This window comes from Phocoena sinus, chromosome 1 (genome assembly GCF_008692025.1).
Source record: "Phocoena sinus isolate mPhoSin1 chromosome 1, mPhoSin1.pri, whole genome shotgun sequence".
Lineage (NCBI taxonomy): Eukaryota > Metazoa > Chordata > Mammalia > Artiodactyla > Phocoenidae > Phocoena > Phocoena sinus.
Genome location: NC_045763.1, coordinates 118,083,831 through 118,104,399, shown reverse-complemented (window position 1 = coordinate 118,104,399; position 20,569 = coordinate 118,083,831). Strand labels below are relative to the sequence as shown.

At 44.4% G+C, this 20,569-nt stretch overlaps 1 protein-coding gene across 1 annotated transcript; it reads right to left on the bottom strand.

Annotated features, from left to right (window-relative positions):
• Positions 1-229: 229 nt before the first annotated feature.
• On the bottom strand, positions 230-19,368 carry LY9 (lymphocyte antigen 9). Its single transcript, XM_032633900.1, is given in 11 exon segments — positions 230-479; positions 2,591-2,662; positions 3,035-3,174; positions 3,177-3,356; positions 6,343-6,396; positions 7,384-7,480; positions 8,565-8,845; positions 10,012-10,350; positions 10,873-11,148; positions 15,158-15,484; positions 19,213-19,368. Coding segments are annotated over 11 exon segments (1,962 nt in total). The 5' UTR covers positions 19,340-19,368; the 3' UTR covers positions 230-410.
• Between the last annotated feature and the right edge of the window lie 1,201 nt (positions 19,369-20,569).

Below are 20,569 nucleotides of genomic sequence, written 5' to 3'. Positions count from 1 at the left end.
TAGGTTATTTGTAGCTTTTTATTTAAAAAAAATACTACTGTGGTCATGATTTCACCTAGATCTTTGTGTCTGTAAGTGAGAATATCTGTTGGTTTTATCTTAGCAGCTCTTTAGAGGAACACGTGAAGGTCCAGGTCCCCTTCAACAACATGACAAGCCTTGGCAGAGTTCTGAGGTGTGCATCTGAGCTGAGAGGCAGAAACACTATGAGCATGCAAGGAGACAAATGGAGCCCAGAAGTTGTCTATCTGTTAATGGGTTTGGGAAGTCGTGGGTGTGAGAGGAAGGGGGAGCCACAAATCCAGGTATCGCTGGGACACTGAAGGAAATTCTGAAGTGCTTCTGCCTGCGGGAGCCCCAGGTCCTATTAGGTCCAGCACTCCAACCTCATGGAGGGAGGCAGCTGCTTTTCAGGGGACATTTTCATAGGTAGATATTTCAGGAGACTCAAGATCATTCTGTTGCGGTGCTGGCACCACCTGTGAGCCAAAAGACACACAATAATATGGTTAATAAAGCAATTATCCAAGCTGATGGCAAGCATTTATGGAGAAACTCCTAATGGCGAAGGCCATGCGCTAGGCTCTTTGGAAGGGAGATATAAGACAGTTTAGTGCAGCAAATTGAGGGTGTTCAAAAATGACAATAAAAGACCTCGCTCATCATGAAGCTACAGTCTAATGATCCCAGTCTACCTAGCGAGAGAAACAATGCAGACATTATATAAAGATAATTCAGGTGATAGAAGCTAAGTTCCAAAGTAATAGTCCAAACCATTAGACCTTCATATTCCAAGGGTTCTGAGGATCCCTTGTCTGACAGTGTTCAGGAAAAGCTCTAAAGAGAAGATGAGACTTGAGCTGATGCAGAAAGGAGGTTAAGTATCATCAATAGCTTGGAAATAGCACAAACCTTCTTTGAGATATCATGCAGAGACAAGTGTCAGAAAATAACTAAAGTAGGTTTGAGAATTTCCTGATCAAGTGGGAAATAATGACCTTAGGAGACCCAGAACCAGAATTCCTGGTCCTGAAAATTCTGAGGGCAAGGAATAAATTCTTTCTAGAGTTTGGCTGAGGAAATGCACTGATTTCCACTTATATTGTGGGTGAAGGTGGTTTTAGGGGTCTTGAGTTCCTGGAGTGGCGTGGGAGTCATGCAGGACTGACCAGACAAGGTGTGTGTGTGTGGGTCACATGACCATTCTGAAACTCAGAGCAGGGACTGCTGTCCATGACTTTAAGATTGACCAGTATTGACCCAAACGCAAAGGGCCAGGCCCAAGCAGTTTTAGTGAACGTAGTGAACAGTACAGATTTGGCCTTGAGGCCAAAGATAAAGTTCCTTGCTGGCTAGGCATTAGGCCATGCTCTAGAAATCAGGACATGAGGCAGAGATGGTTGAACCAAACTGTGTATTTGCACAAGTATTTACTGAGCAAATTCTATCCATCTTTTAAGACCTCATCCAAATTATTTTTTTCATGAAGCCTTTCCTGGCTACCTCCATGCAGTGCTGTCTACCATTTCCAATGTCCGAAAAACCCTTGGGAACTGCACACATAATAAATAGTCATGGAGAGTATTTTCTCCCATCTTTCAGGTGACTAAATCAATCCAACTCTCCTACATCAAAGATAGATAACAAGTCTTCAAAGTCAAAAGTGGTGCCTTAAACATATTTGAATCCCCATAGCACTCAGCCCAGTTCTGGGCAAGCAAAAGGTATTCAATACATATCTACTGATTGATTCATCAATCACAGAGAAGTAGCATAATTGAAAAACTTTGAGAGTTAAAAAAAAAATCTTGTTCGAACATATTGCAGGGAGGAAATTCTGGGGAGACTTGAAAGCAAAAGTATGAATGGACCCAATATTCCAGGAAAGTGAAAGTGGAGTGGACAGCCAGATTCAGATCAAGGTTAATTGTTTAAGACTTTTCAGGGTTATTTAAAAACTCCTTGTGGTTTTTAATATTGAAATTCCAACCACTATCTGTGTGAACTTAGGCAAATTTAATTTCCTGAATCTCAGCTTCTCTGGCTATAAAGTTTGGATGACAGCACACTTGTAGAGTTGTTTTAAGGATCAGATGAGAATATGTTTGCTAATGTTTTGTAAACTGTAAAACTTTATATAAGCTTATTATTAATGGGAAATTCTATGCTTAAGGGATGTTTTAACACTCTAATGAAACCAATGTGCTGTAGTTAATAGCACATATTCCAAAAAATCTTGGCATTAGACTGTTGGCTAATTTCCAATTGTTTTGGGAAGTTGTCATTTTGATGGATTAGAGATAGATTTAGAAACATACATGGACCATGCGGTGTTTGGGTTTACAGACTGTTATTCTGGTAGTGTTAAGATTAATCAATATAAGATATCATTAAATTAATTAGAAATGTTCAGCTTTTGGCCACACAGATGTAAATCAGGAATATTTGTTTCAGTATCTCTATGCACCATGGAGTGTGTCAGGGGGGCACACAGTGAGTGGAACTTGAGCTCCTCTGCTTTCAGTTAAAATGGTCTGGGCAATATTTCCTCACTTTATGGGCCTTAGGACGCAGAGAAAATTGTTCTCACCTTCTGAGGTTTCTGTATAGAGCAGTAGATTGTGGCTGACCTCTCTTTCTTCTGAGGAACTGGGGTCTGTCCCTGTAACAGACCAGCACCAGGATATCCATAATCACCAGACGAGAGAGAGCTTTCCAGAGATTCGCCCTCAACCCTTGAGGAAAAGGGGCACCCCACCAGGTTCTGATTACACATAGAGGGTGGGAACTGCCTTAGTGCAGTGGAAACAGCGCCTCTGGTTTCCCAACACCTCCCTTATTTACGGCCCAAGAATGGGAGCGAAGTTCCTTTATATCAAGGGACCCCAAGGTTGGTAAACATGGATAGAATCACAATTCTCCGTCCTTGCACCGCTGGTCCTGTCCCCCAGTTTGGAGAGATTAGTCTTTCAGGTTACTGGATGGTCCTAGAATGGGGAGGGGGAGGGAAGGTGTACTGATCAAAAGAGCTCACCTGAAAGTCAAGGAACACCTGTGTATACACAGTTTCCCCTTCAATCGCAAGCGCCGGTGTCGTGTCATCTGGAGTGACGAGATAATACTCTGCTTGCCCCTCAGAGTCCGAGTCATGTCCAGCGTCCTCCTGAGTGACCAATCACACACCTGGTCTCTTCCATTGGCGGGCTGGTGCATCTCTGTCCTCTCCTCATCCTCCTCAGTTGTCCCATTGCTGTCAGAGCTGCTGTCGGAGACGTGCCTGGCGGTCTTAGGGAAAGTGTCCACCTTCTCATACCCTTGGGAGAGCATGGAGCATACTGTGTGGTCAGCAGCGGGCTCTGGAACACATTGTGCAGGGTTGGTAAAGTATGTGCCAGCCCCCTTCTCTCTTTGCTTTGTGCAAGGATCCAAGCTGCTCTGACTCCTACCCCAGACGAGGCCTAGAGAACTGGAGGAGAAGGTGGTTTTCCTGTCTTCCCTCACAGGACTCCATTCCATTACCCCCTTCCTTCTTCCTTTCAAGCATCCACTTATTCATTCATTTGATAAGCATTCATCGAGTGTGATGTGTGATGGACTTAGGAGCTCTCAGTGAGCAGGACTGGCCCCGCTGAATAAACCATCCTAACTGCCATGACAGGTACTCTGGGGAAACACAAAGGTGAGTTAGACCTGGTCTTGAAGGAGTACACTGTCTACCTGGGGGTCAGATCTATACATAAATCAACTAATGTAAGGCCAACTGTGTCATAGGAAAAGTAGGAGGAAAGTGCAGAAGTGAGAGGAGATGGTCTCTGGTTAGGAAGCAGAGAAGAACTTGTGAAGTGACAGAATTAAGGTAGGCCTTGACATTGGGACAGGACTTTGTTGAATGACAGTGTATTCTTGGTGGAAAGAACAGCGTGATTAAAGGCAGGCATGAAAACTGAGGCACCCTCTCTTTTGGGAAAGGATGGTACTTAAAATATTTAACAACCACAATGGTTTGGGCCTAGGACAATCAGAATGGGTGCCTGCTATGAACACCTGGGTGGATGTCTACTGCCTTTGGGACATATCAAGCAACCCATTTGATCTAAGTGTTGAATAATAATGGCTCACATTTATTAAGTGTCTACTATGTGTCAGTCACTGTTCTAAATGTTTTTCATGAATAAATTCATTTAACCTGCATAAAACCCCATGAAGCCTAGACAATAACTATTCTTATTTATGTTTCACAGATGAGGAAACTGGAGCACATAAATGTTGAATATTTGCTCAAGTAAGTGGGAGGGCCAGGATCTGAATGCAGGTAATCTGGTCCCTGGTGTTCTTAACTGCTACTCAATACTGCCCCCTATGCACTTTGTGTAGGAAAAAAGTAGACAAAATGTGGCCTGGCCCAATACTGAGCAATAATCATAGTCATCACCTATTGGGTGCATACTGTGGGTGCTGCCCCACGCAGTCCTCACAGCAACTGAGAGGTTGGTGCCTTCATTTTGCAAAGTAAGGAAACTAAGGCTTAGAGATTGAATTGCCCAAGATCACTAAAAAGGAGGAGAGCTAGGATAGAAGCACAGGATTATCTGACCTCAGGACTCATACACATGACCACTAGATTATCTTGCCTTTTGAGTAACAGACAAAGCCATGAGGAGCCATTGATGGTTTTAGAGCAGTCAGAATTAAGCTTTTCAAAGGGGGAGCAGAAGGGATAGAAAGGAAAAGTTCTGGAGCGGGAATGACCAGTTAGGAAACTATTCACAATATTTCAGGGAAGAAGTTACAAGGAATGGGAATGTCTGTTAATAAGGACTTGTTAAATAAACTAAGGTACGTCTGTAGAATGGAATAAATGGGAGTCAGTCTTAATCTACGTATGCTAATATTGCTAGGATCTACTGTTAAGTTAAAAAAGCAGGTTCAGAAAAATGTTATAGATGGCTCCCATATGTGTAATCAAAGAAAGAATATATGGCTTGTAAATGCGTTAAAATGCTCTGAAAGGATTTAGACATACATATATCTTAACAATGGAGGTCTCTTCAGGGAGAGCTGGAGATTGGGATTTAGAAGGAGATTATTCTTAATTTATACCATGTGAATATGTGACTTTTCAATTAAAAAAACAACCTGTTTAATAAAACAAAAAATTGATGACAGCATGAACTCAGGCAGTGGCAGAGTCTCCAAAGAGGAAACTCTGGAGAGATAGTGGAGAAATAAAAGAAGCAGACCTTGGGCACTGAGGAGAGGTGCTGGGGGAGGGAGGAGGGACAGGGATGACAGTGGTAATCCCCAAAACATTTTTATTCCTCCTCCTGTGCCCAGGGTGCCAAGGAAGGAGGGTTCAGGCTAGGGGAGACCAGGGTCTGTTCTGCCAGCTCTAAGGAGGAAGCTGGTGGGAATCTCCAAAGTCTAACCTCATTTCCATTTCATGCCCCCTTTTTCTTGGTTACACTTTCCCATCAGAAAAGGCTGCAATGTTGGATTTCTGAGCCCGTGGCTCCCCCACACATTCCCTCCTCCTATTCCATCTCCTTGGGGCATCCCCTCCATGAGAGGTGACGTAGGGTTTTTTAAAGCAGGGTTTGACTGAGTGGCCAGAGTTTGGGGATTCCTTAGAACTCCAGAGCTTCAGAGTTCAAGGTGGTAATTTAGGACACTGAGATTTGGGACTGGGAGAATAAGGAACAGCATCTCAGCTCTCACCCCAACACTCATCAGAACAGCTCCACTTTTACGTGCATTGTGATTTGGGGGTGTTGCATAATATTTTGTTTGAAGAAAGCATTCCTTAGCTTTTTCGAAAATTGGAAAACCACTGCCTCAGTAATACTTATGGGTAATAGGTATCTAAACAGTCTTATGAGTTTTCATTTCAACTAACTTTTAATTTTGCTTCAGTCACAGATTTACTGTTTCATCTGGTCTTTGTTTCTCCATTCTTGGAGTGGAGACAGTAAATTCCTCCTCCTCATGGGGCACATTCCAGTGATGGCAGTCAATACCTGAGGAAGCCTAAAGACCCCGGAGGAAGGACTAGTTCTCCTAGCTCTGGTTACCATCTTTCAGGAGTTCAGTCTGGTGGTGGCTTTTGTTCTCCAAACCACCTTCCTTTAGCATGTTGTTTCTCAGACTTTAACAGGCATACGATTCACCTACAGATCTTGTTAAAATGCAGATTTGTGTTCAGTATTCTGGGGTGGTGCCCAAGAGTTGCGTTTCTTACAAGCCCTTGGGTGTACCCACGTTGCTGGTCACACACTGAGTTGCCACACTCTGGAGCTTCCATCTGGCCTGGGAACCCCGTAGCCTGTGTCACTGGTGATATATTACCTGGTGTGTCAGCTGGAGCCTCAACTTGACTGGAACTGAAGGCTGGGGCTGAACCTGAGAAATCAAGTTAGAGAAGGATTATCATTAGGGCTGTGAGGGGAGAGAGTCTGATTCTGTGAGAGTCAAAGGAGAGAGAGAGAGATTTCTGAGGACATAGGGAAAAGGCTTTAGGGAGGAGAGTGAACCCTGATGTGAGCACAAGCCCATGGGAAATGTTGGCCAGAGTCTAGGTCATCTTCAGCTGAGGAGAATTCTCTGGAGTTTCCTGCCATCTCTCTGGAAGGGAGCGCTCTAACCCCTCTGTGGTAGCCACTCATCAGGTTGGTTTGCTGGCTCACAGTAATTCTCCAGGGACCCTATATATTCTAACCAATCTGTTCTTTCTGGGAACTACTCCATTCCCACTTCAATACTGACATTCTAGAAGGAGCTACCAATCACAAACACTCATTCCATTGCCCACAGTGATTAGTCTAAGCAATAGTCACATGACCTAAAGCTGAGCCAATGAGAGAGATTTCTGAGGTTCTTCAAATTGGAGTTGGAGGGGAAACATCTTTTTCCCCTTCCTGGTGTCAGAACTACTAGTATGTGTGAATCTGGAGCTACCAGTTGCTGTGTTTTGGTACATTCCACCCCCACCCTTTCCCTTCAGCTGGCTGTATTAAGAGAGTTAAGCTGGCTTATAGGGAAAAATAAGGATGAGAGATGGAGAGCTCTGGTGGCTTTTGAGTCTCTGGTGACATTTGTCTCTAGGCCAGCTCTTCTCTTCCTTGCCCATAGACTGATTATGTGAGTCTCCAAATAATAAACCAGTCCCCTTGCACCTCTCCCCACCCTTTCTTGTCTAAGCTAGTTTGAGTTGGGTTTCAATTATTTGCAACTAAAGAGTCCCAGCTGACACTCCTCCCCTATCATTCTGAGAGGAAATGAGGTCTTGGAGAGAAGGGGTAGGAGGGAATTATGAGAGGACAAAGAAGTCTCCAGAGGTCCTAGGGAAATGGCCTCGTACTGGCAGATATCATTGATCTCAGAACTCACATCGTCCTTTTTTCTTCCAAAAGCACCAGCCAGAGATCCCAAAGCACAGAAGGGTGAAAGGAACCATCAGGGAGAGCCAGACCAAAGTGCTGTCCTTCTCTCAGGTCCTGTGAAGAGGAACTGAGTGATATCAATATAAATAACAACAAGGGAGTTGGGGCAAGCAAAGGACAAAACATAAAGGCCATCCTACCTGCCTCTTAAAATCCCATACTATTGCAGGAAATATTCCTTTTCATCCATTCTACAGCTATTTATTGGGCAGTCATATTCCAGGCAAGAAATTATAGCAGTAAGGCAGACACTGTCCCTGGGTAGAGAGGTTTATTGCTTGCCCAGTGTCACAGAGTTTTAAGTACCTGAGCTGGGATTTGAATGCAGGCTGTCAGATCCTAAAACATCCTTATCCATCACACTACACTGCCCCTCCCTATAAATGGCATAAGGACAGTTCTAGAAAGTGAATCCAGATTACTATTGATCGGGGCTCTAAAACCACTTGCCAGACACAGCCTGACCCAGCATTTTCACATCCTGGGTAGACCTTCCTTTTTTTCTACTTCTCTCTAGGGAAGAGCAGAGCACAGAACTCAGAGCCTCAATCCTGCTTCTGCTGGGTGACCTTGGTTAGTATGACTGAGGAATTAAATTGTCTATTTAATTTTAATTAATTAAAATTTAAATTAAAAATCAGCTACTCTATTCCTTATTGAAAAACAGATAAGTATATTTGGAACAACTCAGATATAAATATATTTTTTCAACTGCAAATTTTATGAAGTCTGAATACAGATCAACTACTGCCCATGAGAATTTAGCATCTGAATTAAGATGTGCTGTAAGTGTAAAGTACATACTGGATTTCAATGACTTAGTACAAACTGAAATGCAAATTATGTCGTGAATAATTCTTTGTATTGACTACATGTTGAATTGATGATAGTTTGGATATATTGAGTTAAATAAAATATACGATTAAAATTAATTTTACCTGTTTCTTTTTGCTTCTTCTAATATGACTATTAAAAATTTAAATTGCCTATTATAATTTCATTATATTTCTATTGGAATGTGCTGCTCTAAAGACTGTCACTCACACTCCCTAACTGCACTTCATAAAGAACCACTCAGAATGAAAACTCTTGGGTCCACGAACTTAAGGCTCTGAGGTCTGGCTGAACAGGAGAGCAACCTGGACAGAGGTCCCTAGAAAGAAACTGCTGGGAGCTGTTGCTGACAGGATTGCTGGCTCTGCATGTGAAGCTGGGGTGTTTTTCTCCACTTCTCCAGGAGACACTGAGGTGAGCTCCCCCTTGGGACACAACAGCTCCTTTCTGTAGGGGGCTCCATCTGTACGTCACATTGTGTCCACTGTCCTCCACTGAGCATGTCAGGCTGATCCTGCAGACGCCGTCCTCTGTGAGCCCGAGGCTCCTGGTGACTTTTGGCTTCTTCAGCCTCCCTATGTGAGGAGAAAGGCAGACCAGATGTGGAGTCAGGCCTGCACCCTGGGCAGTTACCATTCAAAATATATTCATGAAGTTGTGGGTTGACACAGCCTTAGGGCTGGGAAGGTGCCTTCAGGAGTGCACCTGGACTTTTCTTTGATAGATCTAAAATCTCAGACTCATCACTTCACTCATCTTTGGTCCTTGGAAATAGAGGGGTTAATGAAAAGTGAAAAAGATACCCCATCATTCTATACAGTATACTGTGAAGAACAAGCAAACCAATCAACACAAATAAGCACAAGACTTCCAAGTGCCCTGAGGCCCTTCAAGGCTTACATTTTGGGGTCCCATCATCTAATTTGTTTCCTTACATGGGATAAGGAGTGTGGAGAGGTGAGCACAGCACCGTCACAGAGTAAGCACTTAATAAATGTTAAAAATTTTAAGAGCAGCGTAAGACTGGCACTCTTTGTTCCCAATTTCTTATTCTTTTTGCTTGATCACCTTCCTGGTTCTTTGATATCTGAGTCACAGTAGGCAATAGAAGTGAACTAGCTGACTTGCATATTTTCACAGGACCATGGACAGTGACTCTTTTCTCATGTACTGAGACACCAACATGCCCAGGCAGGGGATAGGTTGACCATGTCTGAATGGTAGAGGTGAAGGAGCTGGCAAATTTAAATTATACAAACCGTCCAGCTAAGCTCCTGTGAAGCACGGGGCTGAGGAGGAAGACTGAGTTCTTTCCCTCACACTCAAGGAAGCCAAGTAGCCTTCCAAGCTCTTGGAGGTCACAGGACAATAAAGGCTTTCTCCTCAGTCTTCTATGATTTTACCCAGCCAGCTCTGCCTTTATGCAAAATGATAATGTCCTATAAAAATACAGGTTGGAGAGTTCCTTGTCCCACCCAGTAATCAATGTAGGAGGACAGGGCAAGTACCAGAAGTTGGTTGATTGAGGCTTAACTGGAAGCCTAGAAGAAGGGGGCCTGGGCTAGGGGAATTTGCTCAGCTGCTGATTGTATTGTCCTCCCGTGAACGTACTGGTGTGAACTGAGTAGCTGTCCTGTGGGTCTGAGGCATTTTGTAGGAGGAGGGAGGTGGGCTAGGCAGCAAAGAGGAGAAAGCTTTCAGGGCATGAATCGAATGATGGACGTTCTACTCAGAAACTCACGGTAGACGCTCAGGTTGATATGTTTTGTGCTGGCAACTCTGGCGTTTGAGCACACATAGGCGTGGTAGGGGCCGGCGTCCTCCATCTTCAACTGGCCAATCTTTAGGGAGTAGTCCTGGCTGGAGACCCACACCGTGCTCTGATTTGGGTCCTTGAACTTAATGAGTTGATTGGCTGTTGCTTCTTCTCCCCGCTCTTTGCTGATAATAGAGGTGTTAAACATCCAGACAACGTTGTCTATGTGCTGACTGTCCGGGAGCGCCAGGGACAGGGTGATGGACTCCCCCAGGATCCCCGCCACTGTCTCCCCCATTGGTCTTCCTCTGGAAGCTCCTAGATCTGTAGCCAGAGGTGAGACATTGCAGTTTCAGCCACTGGTCTCGAACCCTTGACCCTGAGCCTGTCTGAAGGGGACCATAGCCTGATACACCCTCCTGCCCAGGCCTCCTTCCCCCTTTCTCTGATGAGGCATGCCTGCTGCTTTCCCATGACCACTTGTCATGCACAGGTATGCACCTGGCTCTGCCTATTGCATACCCAGTCCTCTCCTGCCCTCTCTGCCCTTCTAAGGACACCATAGGAAACACCCCTACTCAAGCAAAGAGCAATCTGGATTTCTGCATCCATACTCTCTTTCCCTCTCTTGTGTTATAGACTCTTGGAGTTTCAGAGTGCCCTGGGAGTTCCCAAGTCCCCTACCAGTCTCTCTCAGGCTCCTGAGGGTAGAGAAAAAGGGATTTTCGGGCCTGTTCTCTTACCTCCCTACCTCATCTGTGTCTTGCCAGAATCCTGGGGTTTAGACTCTGTAGCTGCTTAGACTGTTTCTGGAATCCCCTGGAGGGCCTCAGTGGAGCCAGTTACCTGTACAGAACTGCCAGGCATGGACAGGGCGGGAGCTGCTCTGGCTGACGGGGTTCTTGGCTCTGCAGATGTATGGCAGGTTTGGGTCACAGGGCAACCAAGAGATGGTGAGACTAGGCCCCCCCCAGGATTCAGAAGCATGGGGATCCCTCGAAGTCCAGTAGTACTGAACATCTTCCCCTGACCCCTTCACGGAGCATACAAGGGTGATGTTACAGGAGGCGTTCTCAGACATGTTCACAGACTTCATGGTGACTTGGGGCTCCTGCAGCTGTTCTGCAGGAACAAGGGCAATAGGAAGACTATTCAGACTGCTTCCCCAGCAGGAAAGGGCTAAGTGAAAAATATGGTGTTGGTAGAAGAGCTGGGGGCCAAAGGAAGAGGCCAGCATTATCTGTTCCAGTGGGAAGTCTTTTTTTTTCCTCTTTGTATCTCATGCAAGCTAGGTTGATTGCCTTTCCTCAGTGTTTCCCTAGTATCCTCTACAGCTGTTATCACCAAGACTCAACATGACAATAGTCTGATTATTCTCTCTCTCCCCCACCAGTTAGTGAATTCCTTGAGGACAGAGCCAGTGTCTGTGTCTGAACATCTAACAGCTGCCTGGTCCATGAAAAACACTCATGAATGTTTGGTAAATAAATGGATGAATGAGCCAGCCTCAAACACGGGGGATTTGGAAGCTCTGCCTCTATAATTTGAGTTGCCCTTGTCTTTTGGTCTAGATTTGGGACCCACTGTGCTTCCAGACTTTCTTCCTGGTCCTCTCCTTTCCTTTTGTTCCATCTCCTCTGTTCACAGCCTGTGTGTGTGCATGTGTGTGTGTGTGTGCGTGTGTAAGTTCATTTTCTTTTTTGAATAGGCAATACATACATAAAATTGAAATTGTAAAGATACAAAAAGGTACATATGCACACACAAAGAAACAAGCTTTCTTGCCCCAGCCACCTAGTTCCTCTCTCCAGGAATTATTGTTCTTGGAGGCAATTACTGTTATGAGATTCTTGTCGATCTTTCCAGAGGTATTCTAGTTGTAGACACATATATATAATAGCATGCTGTACATATTGTCCTTAAGCTTTTAAGAATTTTAATGATATATCTGGGAAATTGTTGTATGTTAGTACATATTAAGTTGATTCATTCTATTTCTGTTAACTGCATAGAATTCCATTTCTTTAATATATCCAGAGCACCCTAAAAAATCAATCAGAAAGGTCAAACAATCCAATAGAAACACGGTGTTATAGGCTAAATTCTGTCCCCACAAAGTTCGTATGTTGAAATTCTAACCCCAAGTACCTCAGAGTGTGATTGTATTTGGATATAAGACTGTATTTGGAAATGGAGGTAATTATTTTAAAATAGGGTCATTAGGATGGTCCCTAATCCAACATGTCTGGTGTCCTTATAAGATGAGGAGATTAGGACAGAGACAACACAGACAGAGAGACAACCATATGAGGACATAGGGAAAGAAGGTGGCCGTATGTAAGCCAGGGAAAGAGGCCTCAGAAGAAGGCCTCATGACCAGCCCCAGATGTGTGAGAAAATAAATCTCTGTGGTTTAAGTTACTCAGTCTGTGCTACTTTGTTATCACAACCCTAGCAAACCAACACAGATTTTGGCACCAGAACTGGGGTGCTGCTATAATGAATACCCAAAAATATTGAAGTGGCTTTGGAACTGGTTAACTGATAGAGGCTGGAAGAGTTTTAAGGTGCCTGTTAGAAAAAGCCTAGATTGTCTTCAAGAGACAGTTCATAGAAATATGGATGTTAAATGTGATTCTGGTAAGAGCTCAGAAAGAAAAGAAGAGATCTGTAAAGAAAATTTCTATTATCTCAGAGATAGACGTATTATTGTCAATATAACATTGATAGAAATATAAACATTAAACGTGTGGCTGGTAAGGTAATAGTTGAAAATGAAGAGCCTGTTATTGGAGGAAAGGTGATACTTATAAAGTGACAAAGAACTTAGACAAATTATGTTCTAGTGTATTGTAGAAAGCAGAACATTTAAGTGATGAACTGGGTATTTAGTTAAGGAGATCTCCAGGCAAAGCATTGAGGGCACTGCCTGTTTTCTTCTTTTGCTTGTAGTAAAATGTGAGAGAAGAAAGATAAATTGAGGAAGGAATTGTTAAGCAAGAAGAAACCAGAATTTAAAGATTTGGAAAATTCTCAGCCTATCTATAGAGCAAAAAATGAGAATTTGTGTCTGGGGAAAACACTGAGAGTATGGATAGACAATGCTGTAATTCAAGGATCCAGTCAACCATTTCAGTAGAAATTCTGCCACCTTGGACTGAAGGGACACAGATGGGACAAAATGAAGGAAGGCTCTCAGATTTGGAGGATTTTACAGGATAAGCCAATAGAGATGTCCAGCTGAGACCATGCTTTATCTTTCAAGAAAAGGGAAGAATGACCCCAAGGGCAGTTCAGAGGTCGACAGGTCTGCCACTGGCACCACAGGCCTAAAGGTCATAGGCCCAGGGGCCGTTGGTGGTGTGGTTTCCTCCTTGGTTCCAGGGGGCAGGGCTGCTGGCCAGGGCCCAGGGCCAAGGAGGTGTGGTTGCCACCCCAGTGGACCAGGAGGATAAATCATAGAGCCAAAGGGGATTATTCTCAGATCTAAGAAGATGTGGAGACTTCCCTAGTGGCGCAATTGTTAAGAATCCGCCTGCCAATGCAGGGGATACGGGTTTGAGCCCTGGTCCGGGAAGATCCCACATGCTGTGGAGCAACTAAGCCCATGAGCCACAACTACTCAGCCCGCGCGCCTAGAGCCCGTGCTCCGCAACAAGAGAAGTCACCGCAATGAGAAGCCCGCGCACCGCAATGAAGAGTGGCCCCTGCTCGCTGCAACTAGAGAAAGCTGACATGCAGCAACAAAAAACCCAATGCAGCCAAAGATAAATATATAAATAAATAAAATTTATTAAAAAAAAAAAAGAAAATACATCATCAAAAAAAAAAAAGATGTGGTACATATATATACAATGGAATATTACTCAGTCATAAAAAAGAATGAAATAATGCCATTTACAGCAACATGGATGGACCTAGAGATTGTCATACTGAGTGAAGTAAGTCAGACAGAGAAAGACAAATATCATATGACATCACTCATATGTGGAATCTAAAAAATGGGTACAAATGAACTTATCTACAAAATAGAAATAGAGTCACAGATGTAGAAAATAAACTTATGGTTAACAGGTGGTAAGGGGAGATAAATTGGATTGACATATACACACTACTATATATAAAATAGATAACTACCCCAATAAAAATTTTTTAAAAATCTAATAGAATTTGCCCTAATAGGTTTTAGACTTGTTTGGGACCTGTGACCCATTTTTCTTCTTTCAGATTTCTCCCTTTTGGAATGCAAATGTCTATGTTGTGCCTGTCCCATCATGAAAGCAGGTAACTTGTCTGGTTTCAAAGGTTCACAACTGGAGAGGAATTTTGCCTAGGATGACTTATACCTCAAGTCTCACTTATACATGATTTAGATGATATCTAGATAAGATTTTGGACTTGATGTTGGAATGGGTTAAGACTTTGGGAGCTGTCGAGACGGGGTGAATGTATTTTGTGAGAAAGACATGAGTTCTGGGGGACCAGAGGGCAGAGTGTTATGGGCTGAATCAAAATTCATACGTTGAATTCATAATCCCTATTACCTCAGAATGTGACTGTATCTGGAGATAGAGATTTTAAAGAGATAATTAAGTTAAAATGGGGTTATAATGTGGGCCTTAATCCAGTATGACTGGTGTCCTTGTAAAAAGAGGAGACTAAGACACAGACAACACAGATAGAGGGACGACCACGTGAGGACACATCAAGAAGGTGGCCATCTGCAAGCCAAGGCATGAGTCTCAGAAGAAATCAAACTTGCTGGCACCCTGACCTTGGACTTCTACCCTTTAGAATTGTGAGAAAATAAATTTTTGTTGTTTAAACCACCCAATCTGATATTTTGTTATGGCAGCTCTAGCAAGCTAATACAGATGGATGGATAAAGGATATTAACACAGAGAGAGAATCCACATGGCAGAAAACAGAATCCAAATAGCTCTTAAACACATTTTGGCTGTTCTTCGCTCTTGACATCTGTATTTATGGAATTGGGGGAAAAGGGGGAAATTGGGGGAAAAGGACCAATGTGATAGTTCTCTTTGTCCTAGAGAGATTAATTCCTGGAGAGGGTAAAACCCTGCTTTTAAAAATAAAAGGTCAAAACCCACAGATGCTCTCTGGAACTCACCATAGATAGACAGGGTGAATTTCTCACTTGTGGTGACTTCAGAATTCTTTTGGTTTATCTGGGCTTTGTAGGATCCTGCATCTTTCAGAGTCAGCTTGTTGATAGACAAGGAGTTGTTCTGGGTGACGTTTATTCGCCCCTGGTAGCTTTTGTCTATTAAGATAATCTTTCCTTTTGCATCTGCTAAAGCCAAAGCTTCTTGGGGACCACTCCAGGTGATGTGCTCAATTTCCGTGTCTACTGAAATGTTCAGGGACAGAATCACTGAACCCCCTAGAATCCCTTTCACCACTGGTGGGGTTGAGTCCTTTTCAGAGGCTCCTAGCCCTGCAGAGACAAAAGAGGGACTTGGTGGAGGAGCTGGAGTCCTCAAGCCAGCGTTCATTTGTTTGTTCGTTTATTCGTGCATGTGTACATTCATTCATTCAATAAACACATATTGGTAATAAATGCCAGATGTTGAGAAATGAAATGATATTTTGGCTGTCCTCCCTCTAGGTCCATTGCTTAGCAAATGGACCTCATTCATCCATTCATTCACTTCCCAAACATTCTCTCCCAGGAATGTAGCTACAATAATCAGTAAAACAGACTTTATAGGTTTCTATTCCTACAGGGAAATTAGCATTGTGGCTTTCGACGAATTTCTGAATTTCTCTGAGAATCAGTGTACTCATCTGTGAGACAGAAATGTTCACACCTGTACCATCTTCCTGCAGGAAAGTGGTAGAGATGAAATAAAATCAGGTTGCTGTAAATCATGAAGAACTAATGAAGTAAAATATGGAGCATCTTTAAAAAAACAAGATGGATTGATGGATGGCTAAAAGGGTGGATAGATGAATAGGTGTGTGATACAGGAAGTAAAGTAAAACACCAGTGATAGAACTGAGCTGGGAGGTATCTGAGTGTTCACTGCAAAATTCTTTCAAGTTTTCTGTACGTTTGAGAATTTTCATAATAAACTATTGGGAGTGAAAGGAGCATCTCTCGTCTCTATTATCACCTTACCTTTCCCTCTTTGCCCACGGATCTCAGCCTGACTTTGGCTTGGCCAGGGAAATCTGGTCTGTGCTTGGGAACAAGGTTTGGGGTTGGGAATAGGTAGGTAGCATTGATTCAACACCTGATTTCCTCATCTCAGGAAAGACCCGGATCTCTGATAACCATTGTTACTAAGGGCTCCAGAGGCCTGACATTTGGCCGCGGCAGCTTATTTCCTTGTAGAGGTCCTGTGAGTATCCTCTGGGTGACCCCAACCTGGATTCCCAGATTCCAGGGCTTCTGAGGCTCTAGAGAGTGCTCTGTAAACCCTAGACCAACTCAGATGGGTTCAGGACCCAGACTCCACCAGGAATTCTGGGTGGAAAAATATGTAGAAAATGTTAGAGAGAGAGGAGTGTCCAAAGTACAGCCTGGACGGATGGGAAAAGGTTGAAGTGTGTTCTGAAAGCCTAAAGGTTACAGGTTCCGTAGACACAGAGAAGAGATTGGTGCAGGCCAAGGGGGTCTCTGCCCAGACCCCCATCAGCAGAGCACTTGGACCTTGTGGCGTGGTAGCTAGAGGACACAGGACTAGGAACCCTGGACAAGAAAGGGTCAGTTCAGGTAGACTCTGGGGGCAGATTCAGAAGACAGAAGCTTAGCTGAAGTGATGTTGGTTTGAGGTTGCCTAAAAGAGAGCTCTTCTCATCCAGAAGACACTGCTTATGATTGCTATGTGTGTATTAGGCACTTTGTAGAAATCACTTCACTTAATCCTCAAAATTATCTGATAAGTAGCCTTGTTTTTCTGATAAGGAACTGAAATTTAGAGAGTTTAAGCCACTTGCCTGAGATCAGGGGTTTGGTCAGTTGCAGAGCCCAGATTCTATGTACGTGATGCCCCAGAGTATAGAGGCCAAGAGCACTGACCACCCCATCTTGGAAGCCCAGAGGTGCTGGGTCTTGGCTGGGCTCATATGGACATGTTTTGACATCATCGCTCCTCACATCAACGATAAACAAAGCCTCTCATACTGTCAGTGGGAGGAGCAGGATGTGGTCCTGATCATATTGTAGCAGAGTGCTACACAGCTCCCTGCAGAGTGACAGGAGCCCCAGGTATCAGCCATCTTATTTTCTTTATTTTTTATTTTTGCGGTACGCGGGCCTCTCACTGTTGTGGCCTCTCCCGTTGCGGAGCACAGGCTCCAGATGCGCAGGCTCAGCGGCCATGGCTCACGGGCCCAGCCGCTCCACCGCACGTGGGGTCCTCCCGGACCGGGGCTCGAACCCGTGTCCCCTGCATCGGCAGGCGGACTCTCAACCACTGCGCCACCAGGGAAGCCCAGCCATCTTATTTTTTAACTACATCATTTGACAAATAATTAAAGGGGGGGTTCAAAGATTGTGATAACTGAATTTGACTTGCCCATCCTTGAATAGTGTCTGAGAATAATGTACTTAACAGTGATTATCATAATAACAAACATAGCTTCCCCCAACTACGTGCCAAGCAGTGTACACATACCATCTCTATCGATAAAACAGTCTTGCATAACACATATTATTTGTATTATACACTGAAGAAATAGAGGCTCACACACCTAAGAAATGATGGAGCAAGGACTTAATTTCAAATATTCCTGGTACTAAAGCTGGGGGCGAGGGGTCAAAACTTTTCACCCTACTGACTCCTATGTTCCTGAAACAACTCCTTGGAAACACAAAAGCCTCAAGGAAACTCCCTTCTAGACCCAAACAGTGAGGTTTGAGGTAACCCTAATTGGTGGAACCAGACAGAGGGAGATGTCTCTTTGCCCTGAACTGTTTGAAATTCCCTGCATTGACCACCTGAGGCTTGGAGGTCGTTGGATGTGGCTAATTCCAGGTTTATCCAACATAACCAAGAAGCACCTCAAGAGCTGGGTGTGGATATAAACAGCCCTGCTGCCACCTGTGTTTTTATGGTGAGCAAAGATGAAATAGAAAGTGAAGAGACGGGGCTTCCCTGGTGGTGCAGTGGTTAAGAATCCACCCGCCAATGCAGGGGGCACGGGTTCGATCCCTGGTCTGGGAAGATCCCACATGCCACACAGCCACTAAGCCCTTGCGCCACAACTACTGAAACCCATGCGCCCTAGAGCCCATGCTCTGCAGCAAGAGAAGCAACAGCAATGAGAAGCCCGCACACAGCAACGAAGACCCAACACGGCCAAAAAAAGTGAAGGGAGGTCAAACTAAAATTCAGCCTTGAGGTCTAGGCTCCCTCTACCCCCATACATGCATCTAAGAGTTTTCTAGAGTTTTCCTCACTGCCCATCCCCACCTCCATCCTCACTGCTGTCAGGTCCTTAGTGCTACCTGCATTATCCTCCCTGAATCCCTGGTGAGGAAGAAGGATTCCAGACGGATAGTAACTGCCACAGTCCCAGGTGGTTGAGATACTCCCTGAGGTACTGGGTTAGCTCTGCCCACTGGAGAGGGGTGAGCAAAGATGAAATAGAAAGTGCTCTTGAGAAATGTTTCTCAGAAACTAGCAGGACTTGGGCCTTGAGGGGGTGGTAGGATGGTGGGCAGAAAGGATATTCACATAGAAGCCACCTAGCCGAGGGCAACCAGACCATCTCCAGATCCCTAATGAAGCCTCCATACATGTGATAAACAAGGCAGGATGTAGAAAGAAGCTCCAGCGGTTCTATCCCTCCCTAGGAAATTGACAGGTGGCTTACCCTCAGGACAAGTTCCTTGTATCTCTCTGTGTGTTTTACCCACAGTGTATAGGGAACAAACTCATCACCCAGTATTTCTTAGCAGGAAAATGTGAGGGTGAGAGGAATAGAGTCTGAGCCCAGAGTTATTTGTGACCGGGGCTAGAATGTCACCTATTCATGGTGTGTAACTATGCATACTCACACACACACATACAGAGCTCAGAGTAAGCTGGAACTTGCAGAATAATTACCAAAAGGAGAAGAGTTTCCTGCTTTTATCAATTAGAATCCCCAGCAGAAATGTGACCAGCCTCAGAGGAACACCAGTAGCAAGCGGCGGTGGCCACGGTGTGGACTTACCCATGAGCAGGAAGAGGAGAGGGATCCATAGACAGGGAGAGAATATGTGTGGCTGACTCTTTGGTGGCTTATTGGAGAAAGTTTGTAGAGCCCAGCCATCTGTTTGTCTCCCTGGGCTCGCCATCATGATCTGTTTTCAGATAACATGCTGAAGGAGGAAACACTTACCACAGCTTCCGCAATTGCATGTGAGTGTGTGTGTGTGTGTGTGTGTGTGTGTGTGTGTGTGTGTCCCAGGGAGGGTTGTTTATACCCAGCACCACGGACTCCTCCCACATGCTCAGGCTGGGGTAGAGGTCTCAAGTCTATTAATAACCTTCATGGGATTTGCAAACCAATAGTGGGTATCACTCGCTTCAGCCTCAGGATACTTAGGTTCTAAACTTGGCTCTGAAGATGCCGCTTAAAGATCTCTACCTCCTGGTATTCATGCCCTAGTGTAATCACCTCTTCTTGAGTGTGGGATAGATTTTGTGACTTGCTTCTAGTGAGCAGAATGTAGCAGAAGGGATGGGATGTGGCTTCCATCTTGGGCTCTCTTTCTCCACCCCCATCCCTCCTTGAGCTCATGCGAGGAGCCAGGTATTATGCTGTGAACTGCAGGGCCCCAAGATAAGGAAGGCCTCCAGCCAGCGTCCAGCATGGAACTATCGTCTCTGGCCAATGGTTGATGAGAACCTGAGGCCTGCCAAGAGCCACAGGAATGAAACTGGAAGTGGATCCTCCCCTAGGAGGGCCTTGAGATGACTGCAGCCCTGGCTGACACCTTGACTGTAGCTTAGTGAGGGACCCTGAGCCAGAGGCACCCAGCTAAGCTGTGCCTGGATTCTTGATCCACAGAAGCTGTGAGATAATAAATGTTTATTGTTTTAAGCTGCTAAGTTTTGCAGTTTGTTACACAGCAATGGATAACTAATACAATGGTCTAATAAATTCCCTATTTTGCTTAAGCCAGTTTGTGTTGGCTTCCTGTCAATGCAACTGAAAGACTTTGAATTAATCCTGAGAAAACACCAGGGAAACTGTGCTGAGGATGGATGTTGCAGGTAACAGTTTTAGAACTGGCTGAGTTGAGAATTAAGTTGCGGCGGGGGTGGGGGGTGGTAGCATAATTCCCTTTATTTGCCTTGGGAAGCTGACTTCTTTTAATTGATAGCTGGTTAAGCTGTAGCTTGTTGTATCTTGAGATTTATATGTTTACTTAGGCTATAACATTAGAGGACTTAGAAAACTTCAGGATGGTGGAGTGTGTGGTTCGAGCTAACATTCAGTGAGTGCTTCTCGGGTGCTAGGCCCTCTTCTAAAACTTGACACAAATTACAGCATTAGTCCTCACAACAGCTTTATGAGATAGGTA